Source organism: Sander lucioperca, chromosome 6, assembly GCF_008315115.2.
Source record: "Sander lucioperca isolate FBNREF2018 chromosome 6, SLUC_FBN_1.2, whole genome shotgun sequence".
Taxonomy (NCBI): Eukaryota; Metazoa; Chordata; class Actinopteri; order Perciformes; family Percidae; genus Sander; species Sander lucioperca.
The window spans coordinates 3,933,275-3,953,089 of record NC_050178.1 but is presented as its reverse complement, the minus strand read 5'-3'; the positions used below and the strand labels follow the sequence as shown (position 1 = coordinate 3,953,089).

At 38.4% G+C, this 19,815-nt stretch overlaps 1 protein-coding gene across 1 annotated transcript; it reads left to right on the top strand.

Moving 5' to 3' along the window:
* The first annotated feature begins 5,084 nt into the window (after window positions 1-5,084).
* On the top strand, window positions 5,085-17,677 carry LOC116041647 (myosin heavy chain, fast skeletal muscle-like). The gene is made up of 39 exons (XM_036002033.1): window positions 5,085-5,295; window positions 5,423-5,566; window positions 5,680-5,836; window positions 6,063-6,090; window positions 6,193-6,298; window positions 6,376-6,468; window positions 6,814-6,877; window positions 6,957-7,055; window positions 7,148-7,251; window positions 7,494-7,632; window positions 7,996-8,114; window positions 8,207-8,356; window positions 8,445-8,615; window positions 8,705-9,011; window positions 9,308-9,372; window positions 9,744-9,831; window positions 10,048-10,165; window positions 10,249-10,372; window positions 10,482-10,618; window positions 10,712-10,967; window positions 11,068-11,310; window positions 11,388-11,564; window positions 11,655-11,800; window positions 11,892-11,982; window positions 12,551-12,940; window positions 13,054-13,180; window positions 13,296-13,414; window positions 13,517-13,713; window positions 13,806-13,989; window positions 14,066-14,231; window positions 14,487-14,611; window positions 14,752-15,060; window positions 15,163-15,366; window positions 15,454-15,579; window positions 15,966-16,136; window positions 16,393-16,497; window positions 17,032-17,127; window positions 17,297-17,428; window positions 17,560-17,677. Exons 1-39 carry the CDS (start codon window positions 5,092-5,094, stop codon window positions 17,578-17,580), a joined length of 5,802 nt encoding a protein of 1,933 aa, XP_035857926.1. The 5' UTR covers window positions 5,085-5,091; the 3' UTR covers window positions 17,581-17,677.
* The last annotated feature ends 2,138 nt before the right edge of the window (window positions 17,678-19,815 follow it).

Genomic DNA, 19,815 nt, shown 5'->3' with positions numbered 1-19,815 from the left:
ACAAACACGTCAGTATATGAATAATGAATGAATCAATTACTAAATGCAAGATGAAGCAATGTGCAAAATACAGAGAAATCCACAACTGCTGTACACACGTAGTTATGAAAAGTGAAAGAAAAAACATTAAACGTGAACATTATATTTTAGACTAACAAATCAGAGACAACTACATTTATTTGATATGCCCACTTTATTATGGGCATATGGAACATTTAATAGTCATTTGAATTTAATTATTAAAATCTTACCATTTTACTAAAATTAATTTAAAAATACTGTACTATATATATATATTTAAATTGGTAACTGAAAGTCCCTTACGGACAGACACATACGAGTATATTCAAGAAAATTAGTTAAAGCGCATATCTTATGTAGAACAGTCTTGTGTTAAAAGATCTGAATTGTCTTAGAACAGAAGTACACTATAACTTGGCATGTCACTCAACTCCATTCACGTTTGGAATCCAAAAGTATGCGATGCTGATTCATCAAAGGGCTAGGCAAAAAAACTATTATAAAGTTTATAATAATAAAAAAAATGGTTGTCAGCAGTTTTGTGTAAAATGCACCACTCACAAATAAAGAGTTACTTTAGCAGGACCTTTGCACTATGCACACTTACCAAATGAATTCATGAAGAGTCAATCCCTGACACCCTCATGCACTCACCTATCTGTTTGTTGACATCTAAAAAGAGCTGGAAATGTGCAGGGGTTACCTGGCATTTCTGATACTCATGTCAATAAACTAAACAAACACACTTTAATGATGACTGCTAAAATGCAAATACAATGTACTTACATTTTAAGACAAAATGCTGATTACATATAATCTGATCTGATAACATGCATATCTGATACATTGCCACTACTTCATTACTGCACCATGTTAAAACCACAGATGAATGAATATTCAACAATAATGCGTGGCGTCGATTAGTAGTTTTGATGGTCGAATATTCAAATAGTTGACTATTCTGTGAAACCCCTACCTACAACCAATCAGAGCAACGGAAAGTGGGACGTAGCGCTGAGTGACACATGCAAGTTGGGGTGGTGCTTGATCCGTTTTGGTGTCACAAACTTTCTTAAATTACAACTAAACAGCACCCTAAAATGTGTTTCTGAAAACATTTGAGGCGACAAACAGGCAATACAGACAGTAACAGAGTCCTAATACATATTTGATCAGCACCGCATAGTTTGATAGTTTGATCTAATGTCATGAGCCTGGTGCGCTGCGCTGAACGGACATACAGGACTGTGATATTCCTGTCAATCATCGCCTCAAACCCGCCACATACTAGATAAACGGTTGTGATTGGTCTGTCCAGGTCCTGCTCAGCTGGAAATGAGCTTGAATCTATTCATCTGGTTTCCAGGCTACTAATCTTGATGAAATACTGTACATTGATAGTTTAACCCCAGTTGTAGTGATCAAAACAAAGCCTTAAATAGCCTACTCTTAGTTTAGTGCATGCATGTGCACCCACTCACAAACTAATTTAGAGTGATATCATTACTCAGCAACCCCCTTTTGACCATAAAAGAGTTAAAAGCTGTTAACACTGACCTTTTTATTACGTGACTTTCAGTACATACCAGTTACTCAGGTTTTATTCAGTTATGTGACTATTGAGTATTTCTACAGCATATGAAGACAAATATGTAGAAAATTATCCAAACAACCTGAACAGGACCAGAATTTCACGTGGTTGGAAGTGATATCTACTATTTTGGAATTTTAGTTAGTGGAAAAGGCATTTTACTCTCAGGCCAGATCAAGGAGTTTCAGAATGCACTATTTCTTCATCACATATCAACTAGAAGCCATTATGTTGTATACAAACATGTTTATATAATTTCATAATGTCTCAAATGAAACAGATTTTAGGATAATACAAACATATTAGCATAATGCATCAATTAACAAAAAAACATTAGAATTATACTTTACAGGTAACCTCTTCAATATTAGAAGTAATACACATCTAAATGCAGACACTACCATGATAAGCACATTACATTTCACAGGTGCTAACAACAAAAAATTGTGAAGACCTACTTGTAAATACATTTTAAGTCTTTAACTTACTTGAACTTGCTGCTTTCAGTATTCTAAACGCAATTCAGAATGTTTCCATTTCTGTGTCAACTCAAGAAAACAGCAAAGAAAAGCATCACTCTCAATCTCTCTTTTCTTCACTCCCTTTCTGCGCTTAGTAATATGAATTTCTCTCTCACGCAAGAGTAAACGTTAACACACACACACACACACACACACACACACACACACACACCCACACACACACACACAAACATTGTCAGTGTGCTGCGTAACACCTGCAAAAAGTTATTTATCACACTCATGGGAATATTAGCTGCTTTGGAATTCAAAAATGTCTTGGCCCCCATGAAGACTAGACAGTGTTTACCCAAAACCAACAGGTGGTCTATTATGTGGAAAAGTTGTTAAATATTTGCGGTTGATTATTGGTTCTATTTTTTTTTCTTTTTACAAATTAATACAGTGGATGCAACTGAAGATTAATAATTATATATTATTATATTACAAACCAATTCAGAAAATAGGGCATATTTTGTGGTACAGAGATTCTCAATCTTTTTTCAGCAGAAGACCTCATAGACGATAGAGAATATACCAGGAACTCCGTGGATGTGCCTTGGAATTATTTGACCTATTTGGCCTATTTTTTTATTTCTATAGTCTTAGTTATATGATAGAACAATATATTAGACATGTATTACAGTAAACATATTTGCATATTCTAAGAGTTATAAATGTGTTAGATTAGAACGTAATCCATGAACTATAATAGATTTAAACATTTTAATATCTTTCAACTGTGAAGCCTTTTGTAAAAAAAAAAAAAAAAAAAAAAATACAAATTTGTATATCATGATTATTTTAATAAATTAATTGGAAAACGTTTCCCCCTGGGGGTCCCCAGACCCCACTTTGAGAATCATTGGTGTAGTAAATCACTTTACTTTACACTTTTTGAGAATTATATTGTCTTAGAGAAGCTGGTCAAATGTCGGTTCCAATCTCATTTGTGCATGTGAGCCTCCCAGGTTTTTATTTGTTTGTTGGTTGAGACCTTTCCATGTTTACAGTACAGTATGTCTTACTTTCATTGTGTAGAACAAGTGTTGTTTATTAGTGTTTACCAGATTTCCTACCTCGTCTCCTCCTCTTGTTGCAGCGTTTCATACGTTACAGTAACAGCACCCTAGCCTTTACAGTACTGGCTTACACAACACAATAAAGACCATCCCAAACAACTAAAATGTTATGGTAACAGGTGAAAAATGTATTAAAAATGAATCCTTATCACGTATTAATTTCCTTTACATAATTTCATCTCTGCATGTTTACATAAGCCATACAAGAACATGAACTCAACACAAAATGTTGAGAAATGTTAATGGTAATTGAGAAACCACAAAAAATTCTCATCGAATGATTTCTGTTTTCAAGGTTATATTTTTCTGACTGAAATGTGCAAAGAACGTTAGCTCATACAACCATTGTTACCAGCTTGTGTCACCATTGGCAACCAGCATGCTGCACTTACTTTACTCTTCCGGTATAGTTAAGAAAGTAAAAATAGCTTATTTTTCTAAACTATATTAACTATAAGTACCATAAACAACTAAGTTATGCATCGCTCATTTGGGTGGCACATTTTTTTGAAATACTTACAGCTCAAGCATTTTGTAGTATCAGAGGCCCCTGCAGGACTCAAACAACTCATCCAACTACAGAGGAACAGAAACAACAACAAACTTCTATAGATCTCTACATACCACGATACAGAACCTAACTAAATTGAACTTTATGACCTATTCACAATACTGATAGTCTGAAGCAAGAATAAGGAGTCACAGCCTGGCTTAGTAACTGGATGCTGAAATACATCTGACATGTAATTAACAGAAGCGTTCAATGAATTTGTCAACAATTGCAATGGTAAGGGCATGGGCATTTGTGAGCTGGAGTCTATATTTGCTTTAAGTCCTAATAAGACTGCAAAGAAAGGCCAGACATATTGTATGTCATCTTTTATTAACTTAATCGCACCACAAGAGAATACTTTCACAGCGTCCAAGGTGTCATCTTTCTTTGGAGAGAAAGCACAAATGACCATAATGGGATCTTAAATTAGCCTCAACTGAACACTTGAATCTATGCTCAAGAGATGTTTGAAACAATGTCACTCCCAAAGGTTTGTTTGATGGTATAACAAACTTGTGTGCATGTTGATGGAGAAAGTAATCCTGTAATTAGACTTAGTTTTCAGTCTTGCCCACATTCACACTGGTTTTAAGTATTAGCTTAATTCCTAAAGTTATACACAACAATCCTATAGTAACTAAAAAATACAGTAAATACCCATTATTCCTCATAGTTAAACCACTTAGTACAACATAATGAGGTGTTCAAATGCATAGTCATAGCCAGGTGGTTGATTTTTGGACAGGAATCTGCAATTTTGATCTGTTTTTTAATTTTTTATTTAATGTTAATGTTGTTTTTGTATCATCCAGGATAAGGTGACATGAGTTGTGATGATGGTTTGGAAAAGGCCATCTGGCATCATTCTCAAGACTAGCTCAGTGACCTAAACAGGAGGGCTGCTCCTGCGTGGTGTCCAGAGATTTCAGTATAAAAGAAGCACTCCCAGGCTCGTCAGAAGTTTGGAACTGACAGGCTGCCAACGAAGGTGAGTCTTCCATCACACTTTTTGCTGTGATCAGTGCTTTTAATTAATTAGTAGTTCAAGAGCAGTTCTTTTGCAAGATTGCATAACGTTTCTAAATTTCAGCTTTAGTGAGACTTGCATGTTCCTTTGTTTTTGTATCCACATAACAACTGCATCACTTGGCAACAAAAAGGTAAATGACTAGTGACTTGACTGGAAAAAGGATACTAAATCAAATTAAAAATGTATTAGTAAGCCATGCACTTTTTATTATTTATATATCTAATCTAAAAAATATATTTATATTCATCTAAATTGTATTATTTTATTCATACTTTAATTATTTTTCCAGAGGTGCCATGAGTACGGACGCGGAAATGGAGTGTTTTGGCCCGGCGGCCATATACCTCCGGAAATCTGAAAAGGAGAGAATAGAGGCTCAAAACACTCCCTTTGATGCCAAATCAGCATATTACGTGACAGAGCCCACTGAGATGTATTTGAAGGGGAAACTATTGAAAAAGGAGGGTGGCAAAGCCACTGTTGAAGTTCAGGGTGGGAAGGTATGTAGAGATCTACTGTCATGTAATACAATAGACACAAGTTAAGGTAATCGCTACATATCCTCACACTTTATTTCATAATGGTACTACACAATTATAGAACAAATTCTTTACTGTTTTGGTGCAGAGTTTCACTGTGAAAGAAGATGACATCTTCCCCATGAACCCTCCAAAGTACGATAAGATTGAGGACATGGCCATGATGACCCACCTCAGTGAGCCTTCTGTGCTGTATAACCTCAAAGAGCGCTATGCAGCATGGATGATCTATGTAAGACCAGTTTGAACATTAAACAAACACTATATACTATACTATTACACTATATAGTATATATTGTAAATTTGATGTTGACATTTAATATAAATGTCCTTTTCCTCAAACAGACCTACTCAGGGCTGTTCTGCGTCACTGTGAACCCCTACAAGTGGCTCCCAGTGTATGACTCAGTGGTTGTCTCAGGATACAGAGGCAAAAAGAGGATTGAGGCTCCACCCCACATCTTCTCCATCTCTGATAACGCCTACCAGTTCATGCTCCAAGGTATCAGTCAGTTTTTAGGCTGAAATCTGTACTGAATAGTCATAAGAGAGCAATATTTACAAAAATGTATGTTTTGATAAGACATTTAGTTTTCACCGGTAAGCATGCAGTTTTTTGTGACACTCTGACTGACGTAATGTAAAAAACTAAAATTCAATAATACTATTTAGGATAAATGAATGCAATAACACATTGTGTGTGTGTTCAAATTTCATTCTATCAACAGATCGTGAGAATCAGTCAATCCTGATTACGTAAGTCAATGCTAAAGAGACATAATTTGGACTGATATTTTTATGTACTGTATCATGTCTGACTCACACCAACTTGTGTGTCACTAATTTCCTGCATTCTAGTGGAGAATCCGGTGCAGGAAAGACCGTCAACACCAAACGTGTCATTCAGTACTTTGCGACAATCGCAGTGGCTGGAGGAAAGAAAATGGAGACTGGAAAAATGCAGGTAAATAATGTGATATAATATGTATGATATCTTTGAAAGTGTAAATTTAAACGCATCTCTTGTAACATTGTTTTAAGGGGTCACTGGAAGATCAAATCATTGCAGCCAACCCACTGCTGGAGGCTTATGGTAATGCCAAAACTGTGAGGAATGACAACTCATCCCGCTTTGTAAGTTTTGGTTCACAAAATCCTGATGTTAAAAATAGTGTCTGGTAAGGATGGTTTGCTAGTCCTCAGTGTTTTTGTTTGTCTTAACACTATAGAATGTAGTGAAATATCAAAATTCAGAAGCATGCTGTTTTTGTTTGTATAGTACTGAATAATGTTTTTGGTAGGCTAATATGATTTTAACATTTAACTTTTAGGTTGTTTTTTTCTCACTCTCTGTGTGGTGCAAGTGGAAAGACCTTTAATATGATTAAAATCTGACAAATTTACTACCAAGTATAAGTCATGTGTACTAGCAGAGTGAGTTACAAATATGGCCACACTGATAACTGCATTCTTCTATAGGGTAAATTCATCAGAATCCATTTTGGATCAACTGGAAAGTTGGCTTCAGCTGATATTGAAACATGTAAGCTTCCAGCCTATTATCATCCAGAAGGTTTGATGAAAGGACAAACTGTTAACCAGCTCAGCGGCTTGTTTTATAGATCTGCTGGAGAAGTCTCGAGTGACGTTCCAGCTGTCTGCTGAGAGGAGCTACCACATCTTCTATCAGCTCATGACAGGCCACAAACCTGAGCTGATAGGTGAGAGATTTAGCCATAATGTATATCATTTTATAGAACTAATGCACGCTTCACCTGAGTCTGTATAATAAAATACAATAAATATTTTTCAGAGGCTCTCCTCATCACCACCAACCCTTACGACTTCCCCATGGTCAGTCATGGTGAAATCACTGTAAAAAGTATCAATGACGTTGAGGAGTTCATAGCCACTGATGTGAGTACACACGCTGCAAAATCCAAGACATTCAAAGTTACACTGTAACTTTAAAGTGATTGAATATTGCACATACTGTAAGGGTTGCTCAGATGTCATTATGATGTCTTGTTGGAGCAACTGACAACACAAAGTGAACTAGTAAACCTTTGTCTGTAATGATGATCTGTTACCGAAATACAAAAATACTGTAAATAAACATGTTTCACCAAATCTGTGTTTCTGATGATTCATTCATGCAGACTGCCATCGACATCCTGGGCTTCACTGCTGAAGAGAAGATAAGCATCTACAAGTTGACTGGAGCGGTGATACACCACGGAAACATGAAGTTCAAGCAGAAGCAGCGTGAAGAGCAGGCTGAGCCTGATGGCAATGAGGGTGAATGGCAGTCAAATTTCTTGATATCATACTTGTGCAAACAATTTATCATTACTAACATACTGTTATGATTTTTTTCACTGCATACATTTAGTCAGAGTTCCACTTTTATACTGTGTATTTTGTTATTCAATTACATTTCCACGTTTCTGGAGGATTTGACTGAGGAGAACAATGTCTGGACTATCCTACACTTACCCTGTTGTCACATGGACCTATAGATCCAAATAATCAGCACAGGATGAATGAATGGATATTTAAAAAAAAAATACTGTACATTTTCACATCATCGCCAATCCTCTCTTTTTTTTTTTACTTATTAGCATCATTGAGTGATAATTGGTGGTTTCTGTTTTTTATCAGAGGCGGATAAAATCGCCTACCTCATGGGCCTGAACTCCGCTGATATGCTCAAGGCTTTATGTTACCCAAGAGTCAAGGTCGGCAATGAAATGGTGGTAAAAGGTCAAACAGTGCCACAGGTAATTTACATAAAAATATTAGTTTATGAAGATATATGTATTAATTAATATAAAAAAATGGTTCATATAACCTAAATTCTTTCCATCTTTAGGTGCATAATTCCGTCTCGGCTCTCTCCAAGTCTGTCTATGAGAAAATGTTCTTGTGGATGGTCGTCAGAATCAATGAGATGCTGGATACCAAGCAGCCCAGGAACTTTTTCATTGGTGTCTTAGACATTGCAGGGTTTGAAATCTTTGATGTAAGTAAACAACACTGGCACGTGTTAAGTTTTACAGAGTGAACCAGCACAATAAAGTTTGACACTGTATCTTCTGTCCCGTCTTCAGTACAACAGCTTGGAGCAGCTATGCATCAACTTCACCAATGAAAAACTGCAACAGTTTTTCAACCACCACATGTTTGTCCTGGAGCAAGAAGAGTACAAGAAAGAGGGAATTGAATGGGAGTTCATAGATTTTGGTATGGACCTGGCTGCCTGCATTGAGCTGATTGAGAAGGTGAGCGACATGCGGTATATTCATAAAAACAGAAAACTATCCAATGATGTTAAAAGCTTTTGTCTTAAAAAATAATTTCATCATGACAGCCAATGGGCATCTTCTCCATCCTTGAAGAGGAGTGCATGTTCCCCAAGGCATCAGACGTCACCTTCAAGAACAAACTGTATGACCAGCATCTTGGTAAAAGTGCTCCCTTCCAGAAACCCAAACCTGCTAAAGGCAAAGCTGAGGCCCATTTCTCCCTGGTGCACTATGCCGGCACTGTTGATTATAACATCACTGGCTGGCTGGATAAGAACAAAGACCCCCTGAACGACTCAGTGGTTCAGCTCTACCAGAAGTCTGCAGTCAAACTGTTGGCTCACCTCTATGCATCACATGCCTCAACAGAAGGTAGAGTTCTTTATACAGTATTTAAGGTACTACACTACATGTAATATGGAAGGAAATGTACTGTATCATGGTCATTTCAGCCAGACATCACCAGTACATTTCATAGTTTAGTTTTTACAGGAAAGGAATTAGGGAAGCTCATGGGGTATATACAAAGTCACCCCCAAAGAATTTGAGATAAAATATAAAAAGAATATTCGGAAACATCAATACCATCATACTTGGAAATCATTTATATACCAAATGAGGATGCAAAATGAAAATAAAACTGTTAATGCTTTTTACAGATGGTAAAGGTGGAAAGAAGGGTGGTGGCAAGAAGAAGGGTGGCTCCTTCCAGACAGTGTCGGCTCTTTTCAGGGTAATGTTAATTTTCACAGATACATTTTTGGTCACTTTTAAAAGAGATCCTAACACTAAGGTTTACACAAGAAGCATATATGTAGTTTACCAGTGACTCGGTAATACCATAGATTTCTTTTTGTAGCAGGCCAGGTTTGCACATCGCTGCAGAACAATGTGGTGTATTGATTTAGGAGACCTTCAACATGGTAGTCTGGTCTCCCTATACAGGAAGCTACTCCCCCTTTCAACCTCTATTACCTGAAACTTCAACCTTAAACATTATTTTTGTGCTTTTATCTAATACTTGTGAAATATGTACTATAGTATAGTTGTATCATGTCAGTGTCAAGAATTTTGAGAAAATATAAATGTTTTGTCCATCAACAGGAAAACTTGGGCAAGCTGATGACCAACTTAAGAAGCACTCATCCACACTTTGTGCGCTGTTTGATTCCCAATGAATCAAAAACACCAGGTATGTCCCAAAAAAGTCATGAAAGACAGAAGTCTCATATTCCTCACAAAAATTCAGAGGGTCTTAAGAACCCAGAACTTCCTCTACTGTATGGTTAGCCTGTATGTCCCATAGTTGCTGTTGCAAAAGTCTGCTAATGACACATCTCTACAGTACCACTAATCTGTGCAAGGGCTTCATCTGTTCTCACATTGGGTGTGCTTGTTACTGTTTAAGGTCTCATGGAGAACTTCCTGGTCATCCACCAGCTGAGGTGTAATGGTGTGCTGGAAGGTATCAGGATCTGCAGGAAAGGTTTCCCCAGCAGAATCCTCTACGCTGACTTCAAGCAAAGGTACACTAGCTATTTCTGTACCTCTTAGTCCACATTTGTTGATTCTGTTCCGTTGATGATCTGATTTGAGTAAATCCTTTCAGATACAAAGTATTGAATGCTAGTGTCATCCCTGAGGGACAGTTCATCGACAACAAGAAGGCCTCAGAGAAACTGCTGGCATCCATAAGTGTGGACAAATCCCAGTACAGATTTGGACATACCAAGGTAAATAAACAGACTCAATTACAATCATGAAATAATGAAATCACTGGGTAGCTTGAAACTGATTTTTTGTTGTTGTTGGTTAAATCAATGTTATTTCATCTATTGTCAGGTATTCTTCAAGGCTGGACTACTGGGTACGCTTGAGGAGATGAGAGATGAGAAATTGGTTGAACTGGTCACAATGACTCAGGCTGTCTGCAGAGGTTTCCTGATGAGACGAGAATTTGCCAAAATGATGCAGAGAAGGTGGGCTTAGTATGTTGAAAGCTACAGTACAAATATACTGTGGCACGTACAGCAAAAAAAAGAAGATTGTTTTTCTCTGTCTTGTATTACCAGGGAAGCCATTTACTCCATTCAGTATAACATCCGCTCATTCATGAATGTCAAAACCTGGCCATGGATGAAACTGTACTTCAAGATTAAGCCTCTGCTGAAGAGTGCAGAGACTGAAAAAGAGATGGCCCAAATGAAAGAGGACTTTGGAAAGATGAAAGAAGATCTGACAAAGGCTCTGGCTAAGAAGAAAGAACTGGAGGAGAAGATGGTTTCTCTGCTGCAGGAGAAGAATGACTTGATGCTACAAATTCAGTCTGTACGTTAAATAGAACAAGACAATTTGCTACCTTTTTTTTTTTTTTTTTTTTTTACAAATAACTCACTATAATTTTAATTGTATGTCATTGCAAATCTAGGAAGGTGAAAACCTCAGTGATGCGGAGGAAAGGTGTGAGGGGCTCATTAAAGCAAAAATCCAGCTTGAGGCCAAACTCAAAGAGACGTCTGAGAAACTGGAGGATGAGGAGGAAATGAATGCTGAGCTGACTGCAAAGAAGAGGAAGCTGGAGGACGAGTGCTCTGAGTTAAAGAAAGATATCGATGACTTGGAGCTCACCCTGGCCAAAGTGGAAAAGGAGAAACATGCCACTGAGAACAAGGTTGGTATCTTCCCTTAGATGTTGAAGTCTGCTCTTTGCAGAACACTAAACTTATTTTCACAATATTGTGTATACAGGTTAAAAACCTGGTTGAGGAAATGTCATCTCAAGATGAGATTATTGCTAAGTTGACCAAAGAGAAGAAAGCCCTCCAAGAGGCCCATCAGCAGACCCTTGATGATCTGCAGGCAGAGGAAGACAAAGTCAACACTCTGACCAAGGCTAAAGTCAAGCTGGAGCAGCAAGTGGATGATGTAAGAGGCGTTTTTTTGTTTGAAACAAGTGCACCAAATTTGTTTCTATATTTCCACTGGTACTCATTACACTATATGTAAATGCACTAGATTGAAGGTTCCTTGGAGCAAGAAAAGAAGCTTCGTATGGATCTTGAGCGATCGAAAAGAAAGCTTGAAGGAGATCTGAAACTGGCCCATGAATCCATCATGGATCTGGAGAATGACAAGCAGCAGTCTGACGAGAAAGTAAAGAAGTATGTAATAATGAGAACTTAATTTATAACCTCCACAATTCCCAAAATAACAGTGTGCATCTAACATGTTTCATTATTTTTGCTAACAAAGGAGGGACTTTGAGATGAGTCAGCTTCTTGGCAAGATAGAAGATGAACAGTCACTTGGTGTTCAACTTCATAAGAAAATCAAGGAACTCCAGGTAATGTGTGTTTGGGCTTTGGGGAAAAATTTTGTTGAATGTTTGTGATTTGATTGTTTGTCAATCAAAAGTATATGTTTACAGTCATCTTTCCTATGGAAGTGACAGAGGGATGGATGGAGGGAATGCAAATCAGGAGCGCAGTTATTTTACACTCACTAAAACAACTAGTGGACATTTTTGTTTCACTTGCATGTTTATAATAAAGCCATTAATAGACATTTAGGATTAGTGAAAAGAAAAGTAAATCATTTTTTAAAACGTCATAATAATCGAATTGGTGTCGGCTTCACTTCAAACTTTTAAGTGTCCTGTTGTTTAACTGCAAATAGTGTAATTCTAAGAGAAAATTTGTTTTATACCTGTTTTGAAATGTTGAGTTGTTCAGCGGATTTTCTCTGTATTATCATGAATTACATTCTTGTTTAGTTTAGTTTAAATACAGTCTTATTTTTTGATAATATCATTTTGTCATGAACGCAAAAAACCAAGTCAAACCTTACAGAAATACGGGCTTGGCATACAGGCCATATACACATATATATGTACTTTGTTTTTTGCATCTCAGGCTCGTATTGAGGAGTTGGAGGAAGAGATCGAGGCTGAGCGAGCTGCTCGGGCCAAGGTGGAGAAGCAGAGGTCTGATCTCTCCAGGGAACTTGAGGAGATCAGCGAGAGGCTCGAAGAAGCTGGCGGAGCAACGTCTGTTCAGACTGAAATGAACAAGAAGCGTGAGGCCGAGTTTCAGAAGCTGCGCCGTGACCTGGAAGAGTCCACCCTGCAGCATGAGGCCACCGCTGCAGCTCTGCGCAAGAAGCAGGCTGACAGTGTGGCAGAGCTGGGAGAACAGATTGACAATCTCCAGAGAGTCAAACAGAAGCTGGAGAAAGAGAAAAGCGAATACAGGATGGAGATCGATGACCTCAGCAGCAATATGGAGTCTGTCGCCAAATCAAAGGTAAACATTTTGCTTTTATTTAAAGAATAATAATTATCACAATTCCTGTTTCATCATCTACAGTAGCATTATGACTACAGTGGACTTAACATTGGGTTGATTTGTGTCTGTAGGGTAACCTGGAGAAAATGTGCCGTGCTTTTGAGGATCAATTAAGTGAATTAAAGACCAAGAATGAAGAGCATATGCGTCAGCTAAATGAAATTAATGTTCAAAGATCAAGACTGATGACTGAAAATGGTGAGTACAACATATAGGAAGAGAATAATAAAACAATCTGAACCTGTAATGTTTTAAAGAACATTACAATGTAAGTTAGCACGAATCACTAACCAAAGAATTATTTTTCAATCAGGGGAATTTGGTCGTCAGTTGGAGGAAAAGGAGTCTCTTGTTTCTCAGCTTACAAGGGGAAAACAGGCTTATATTCACCAAATTGAGGAGCTCAAAAAGCACCTTGAGGAGGAAATTAAGGTACTGCAGTATGCTTTTGTTTAATGTAGCAACAAATGGTCTAACGTATTTCTTAATAAGAAGAAATTTGATTTGCCACATGATGTATTTTGTCATTATTAGGCCAAGAACGCCCTGGCTCATGCTGTTCAGTCAGCTCGTCATGACTGCGACCTGCTCAGAGAGCAGTATGAGGAGGAGCTGGAGGCCAAATCTGAGCTGCAGCGCGCAATGTCCAAGGCCAACAGTGAGGTGGCTCAGTGGAGAGCCAAATACGAGACTGATGCCATTCAGCGCACTGAGGAGCTGGAGGATGCTAAGTAAGACATTACAATCTTAACTTTGTCTACCCACCACTAGTGAGTATGAGTAATCGAATACTGAAAGTTTGTAAATCAAATATTCTTAACAGGAAAAAGCTTGCCCAGCGTCTTCAGGATGCAGAGGAATCCATTGAGTCTGTGAATGCAAAATGTGCTTCTCTGGAAAAGACAAAACAGAGACTGCAGGGTGAAGTGGAAGACATGATGTTTGATGTGGAGAGAGCTAATGCTCTGGCTGCTAACCTCGACAAGAAGCAAAGGAACTTTGACAAGGTTAGATTTTTTTTCATCTCATTTTTTTCATCTCATGAGGTGACAGAAAACACTAATTTGTTTCCTACATGTTCAGGTTCTTGCAGAGTGGAAACAGAAGTATGAGGAAAGCCAGGCAGAGCTTGAAGGAGCTCAGAAGGAGACTCGGTCATTAAGCACTGAGATGTTTAGAATGAAAAACTCCTATGAAGAAGCCCTGGACCACCTGGAGACCCTGAAGAGAGAGAACAAGATCCTGCAGCGTAAGACAACAAATCCTGTGTGTGATTGTTGATATTAAATACATTGAAGAAAAACAAAGGCTTACATATGCAAAATTATTGTTAAGTTAAATTGTTTTTGTGATGCTCCAAAAATTGAATTTTGGTATTCAGTTGCTAGAGAAAATGACATAAAGAATTAATGCAATACTATAATTACAACAGTAAACTTAGTATATAATAAGAATTATGAATGTATTATGTGAATTTTGTGTTTTGTTTTGTTTTTCTCAACAGAGGAAATCTCTGATTTGACTGAACATATTGCTGAATCAGGAAAGACAATTCATGAGCTGGAAAAGGGGAAGAAGACAGCAGAGAGCGAGAAAGCAGAAGTCCAGACTGCCCTAGAGGAGGCTGAGGTATTTAAAAAGACTTGTTTGCATAGAAACATCCAAACAAGGTACTCTGAAGTTAAGAATCTTCATCCAAAAACTGCAACCTTCTGTATACTTAATACTACTTAATTCTGAGGTTTTCCAACTTACATTTAATTTTGTAGGCGACACTGGAGCACGAAGAATCAAAGATCATCCGTATCCAGCTCGAGCTCACCCAAGTAAAGAGTGAAATTGACAGAAAACTTGCAGAGAAGGACGAGGAGATCGAGCAGATCAAGAGGAACAGCCAGAGAGTGATTGAGACCATGCAGAGCACTTTGGATGCTGAGGTCAGGAGCAGGAATGATGCCCTGAGAATCAAGAAGAAGATGGAGGGAGACCTGAATGAGATGGAGATTCAGCTGAGCCACGCCAACCGCCAGGCTGCCGATGCCCAGAAACAGCTGAGAAACGTGCAGGGACAGCTTAAGGTCGGGCATAAATATGCAATATATAAACATGTACAAAAATACAGCTACATGGCTTGAATATATGTAAATTGCTAAATTGAATTTGTATTATCTTGACTTTAGGATGCCCAGCTGCACCTTGATGAAGCCATTAGAGGCCAGGAAGACATGAAGGAGCAGGTTGCCATGGTGGAGCGCAGGAACAGCCTGATGCTGGCTGAGATCGAGGAGCTGAGATCTGCACTGGAGCAGACGGAGAGAGGCCGCAAAGTGGCTGAACAGGAGCTGGTAGATGCCAGCGAGCGTGTGGGACTGCTGCACTCTCAGGTATCTGTATGTTATGAGTACTGTTACTGTAAATACAAGAACATTTAGTAAATGTATGAAAACCTCACCATATATTTGTCCCTTTAGAACACAAATCTCATAAACAGTAAAAAGAAGTTGGAGACTGACCTTGTCCAGATCCAGGGTGAAGTGGAAGATGCTGTCCAGGAAGCGAGAAATGCTGAAGAAAAGGCCAAGAAGGCCATCACTGATGTGAGCCCTGTTTTAGTATTTTAGCCTGTACTCATTATTTCATTTAAAACCCAGCTGCTTACTGTATACAGCAAGTCCAAGATTTGAGCCTAAAGTTGAGAAATTCCAGTGGTTACTTTGGAACACCAGTAGTACCCAGCTGTTTTTAAATAAAGGACAGCTAAATTAAATTCATGACTAAATATGAATAAAGTAGACTTTAGAACCTGTGTATTTATTTTTTTATAAATATATATATATAATATAAATACAGCTAAATACTGTGCTGTATTAATCTACTCTTTTGTTTTACATTTTGCTAAGATAAGGCCTAATTTGTAAAAATAAGGCCTTATCTTCCTTGATTATTCAGCTCATTGGCCTTTTTACGATCACTACATGTTTAGGCGGCCATGATGGCAGAAGAGCTGAAGAAGGAGCAGGACACCAGCGCTCATTTGGAGAGGATGAAGAAGAACCTGGAGGTGACAGTGAAGGACCTGCAGCACCGCCTGGATGAAGCTGAGAATCTGGCCATGAAGGGCGGCAAGAAGCAGCTTCAGAAACTGGAGGCTAGAGTGAGTTTACTATATAGGAAAATTATTTTTGTTTTGTTTTGGATCTGTGTTCTTGCAATTTTGTTTTGAATTGAAACCATGTTTGAAGTTAAATTGCTGTCTTTCAGCTTTAATTTCAGGGTCTTTACATCCCACTGCAATGAACTATTTTCTTCTTGTAACAAACATGTTTACCTAACAAGCTCTTAAAAGATTTCCTATCTGTCCAAACATATTCTGTTCTGTCTCCATTAAATCTGCACTTCTTATCGTCCAGGTCCGAGAGCTTGAGTGTGAGGTCGAGGCCGAGCAGAGACTTGGAGCTGAAGCTGTGAAAGGCATCCGCAAACATGAACGCAGAGTAAAGGAACTGTCTTACCAGGTACAGACACCACCAAAACATAGTGGCGCAACTGCTTATTTTCATATAGTATTCTTCTGAAGCAATTCTATAATTTGTACTACTGAAGACAAACCTCTAGAGGGCATGAATCACCATCATATGTGTGACGCTCCGACAGACATACTGAAGTGAAATAGAGTGGGCCACAGCTAAAAATAAACATTCTACCGTATACCAGCATAAATACATGCAGTTATGTGCTCATATTATGACCACGTGATATTTAACTCACTTAGTTCTCAGGCAGCTTGATTGACAGCACTGAAGGATCCTCTACAGACATTGTACAAGTGGTTAAAAGGAAAATATGTAAATTTCTCTGCTGCATTAATTCATATCTTCAGTGTTTGTAGCCTATTTGGTTGCTTTTGCCAGTCTTTCTGAAGTTGCTTCACTAAGTTGTATGTAATAGTGTAGTCTTTACTGTTTTTAAAGATAACCCTAAAAGAACGTTGGGGTGATGGTATTGGCTTTAATGTTGGTCTTAAACAGACTTCTGTCTACCGCCTTTAGACAGAGGAGGACAAAAAGAATATTGTCAGACTTCAGGATCTGGTGGACAAGCTGCAGCTGAAAGTGAAATCCTATAAGAGGCAGTCTGAGGAAGCTGTGAGTATGAAATATTTGTCACATGCAACGCAAATAGGCGTCACACCAGTAACACCTTTTCTAACACCAGAGGACTGACAGCATGATGCAGCAGGATTTAATGACTGCATGTTTTTCATCTCATACAACTGGTAAGATTGTTCAATATGTCACTACTTTAACTTTCCAGGAGGAGCAGGCCAACACTCACCTGTCCAGGTACAGGAAGGTGCAGCACGAAATGGAGGAGGCTCAGGAGAGAGCTGACATCGCCGAGTCTCAGGTCAACAAGCTGCGAGCCAAAAGCCGTGAGATCGTCAGGGTATTTTCATTTTTATTTCTTTTCATTCAGTAGTACACCCTGATATTTATACAAGGAATTTCTGTATCTTTATATCTTGACAACGTTTTTAACCACTAACTTCTCACTGTCTCTTTTGTATTTGTTTAAAGGGAAAGGAGGCCGAAGAATGACCATCAGTCTAGGCACAGTACAAGAAGTCATACAATATGATCTTTTTGTCTGATGTTTCGAATGTGTAAGAAATAAATCTGCAAGCAATTGAATGGCTTTTTTTGTGGCATTATTCTGTTGGTTTCACATCACTCTTTTAGAGATATTTTGCTGATTTAAATCCAGCTCTGTATCATAGCAGTGTGAACGGTGTGTGGCTCCCCTCTGTTGGTCGGAGCAGCTGAGGTCTGTTGAGATTCAGCTGCTCCGAGCACTGGTGCCATGGAGGGAAGCCAAACACCGTTAAAGGTGCCGTAGGTAGGATTGTGAAGATCCAGGACTTAGCCAAAAAACATCGACTTCTCAACTTCTCAGTCCCTCCCCCCTTTCTGCTAAAGCCCAAAACAGTCTCCTAAGCCCCTCCCCCCACAAGGGAGAGCTGTACATGATAGAGCGCGTGTGAAGAGGGTAGAAGGGGAGGAAACCTATCTGCAGCTCGTGCGAGGGGAAGGGGGAAGGGAGGATGCTACGAAATGTGTGTGCCTGAGCAGCGATTGACACGCAGTTAGACATCCCCCCCCCCCCAACCCCCCCCCCCCCCCGACCCTGATTGGTGCATCTGAACAGGGAGTGGTGGATTTTTGCAAATCGCACTACAGGTACAGGTACAGGTACAGGTAGGTGGTGCCAGAGGAGCCGGATTTTTTTATTTTTATTACCTGTTTCATGTAGTTCTACTCAAACATAGGGTCAGTTTCAGCAAATATGACAGAAAGTTAATTTTATAAGGCTTACCTATTGCACCTTTAATCAAAACACACTGCCCACGCAAAGATGACACAGAGCTGGATTGAAATCGGCAAAGTATCCCATTAATTCTAAGATTATTTTTTTGGGGCTTTTTTCCGTTTATTTCAGAGTGACAGTGGATAGACAGGAAAGGTGGGAGAGAGATGGGGGATGACATGCAGCAAAGGGCCGCAGGTCGGATTCGAACCTCAGCCTACATGGGGCAAACGCTCTTACTGGGTGAGCTAGAGGTCGCCCCAGTATCCTATTAATTCAAGGGCTGTATGGAGTTATTTATTCAGAAAACATTACAAGCAGAAAGTTTAAATGTAAGGTCATACACTTAAAGTGGACAGAGAATTGACAATATCTTTACACCAATCAGGCAGTGTCTTAACTCTGAGGATTTATCTGAAAACATTTCTGGATTATTTAGAATATACTGCATAGTGTAATTACACAAAAAAAACTATTTCACTTCATTAATTCACCAACTACATGCAGAGATTCCTTTACCATTGCCACCTTCACAAAATCAAGATAGATGCCATGAGCTACAACTGAAGACAATTATTGATCATTATTTGAAAACGGACAAATCAATAAACTTTTATCAGGAGAACATACATCTAATTACTAATAGTAGCACTAGAAATAAACAGATTTTGAGTGGTGTATTTGTGTCTAAGCAGCAGCGTATGTAGCTTCATCATTAAAATAACCGTGTTGTCAACTGTCGCCAGTTATCACGTAAGTTCTCCAGGTTACGATAACTGCAAATCTTTGCCTCATGGTGATAATGTTACTGACAGTCCAGTGTGTGACCTTACAGTTTTTATGTGCTTCAAAACACATGTTGTCAAGTTGGGATGAAAATAGACCTATTAGTGGACCTCAAGACACAGTGATACCTCAGTGTGTTTGTGCGTTGTAATGTCTCTGCTTGCTGTAGGTTAACATTATAAATCGATTTATTGGTGACCAATCTTTACAGAATATAGATAAAAAGCAAACATAAAGAAATAAAGCATTTTGTTTTATAGACGATAATACAATTACAACCTTACTTGAAGCTTGACCAGTATTCTGACCTAAAAACTTAGTATGCATCACAAGCAAAATACTATGGACAGGATTAATTAATATTTTAGTACTAGTAGGTTTTAGAAGATAAAGTAAAAGATAATAATAATTGACAGAAGGAATCTGGTTGACACATACTACAGGTATTTCAAAGTTTGGCCTTATTTTTTACAGTCTATGAGTATGGCCTTGTATTACAATGTATCTCAGTCATACATATATTTTACTTCTGAAATCCTGTTGTTTAGAACTGGTTTTGTGAAGAGTGGACTGTAGCAAAAGGACAGATGGATAAAATGATAAGAATTAAACTGTTGGGAGGAAAGAACCCATATGAATTTAAGATAGGGAACATGATAATATACACCATGAGGAGATATATA

Coding starts and splice junctions, on each gene's coding strand:
- LOC116041647 (XM_036002033.1), top strand. CDS start 5,092: ATGAGTACGGACGCGGAAATGGAGTGTTTTGGCCCGGCGGCCATATAC. Junction 10,619..10,711: donor GCCAAAATGATGCAGAGAAG/GTGGGCTTAGTA, acceptor TTGTATTACCAG/GGAAGCCATTTACTCCATTC. Junction 12,941..13,053: donor AGTCTGTCGCCAAATCAAAG/GTAAACATTTTG, acceptor TTGTGTCTGTAG/GGTAACCTGGAGAAAATGTG.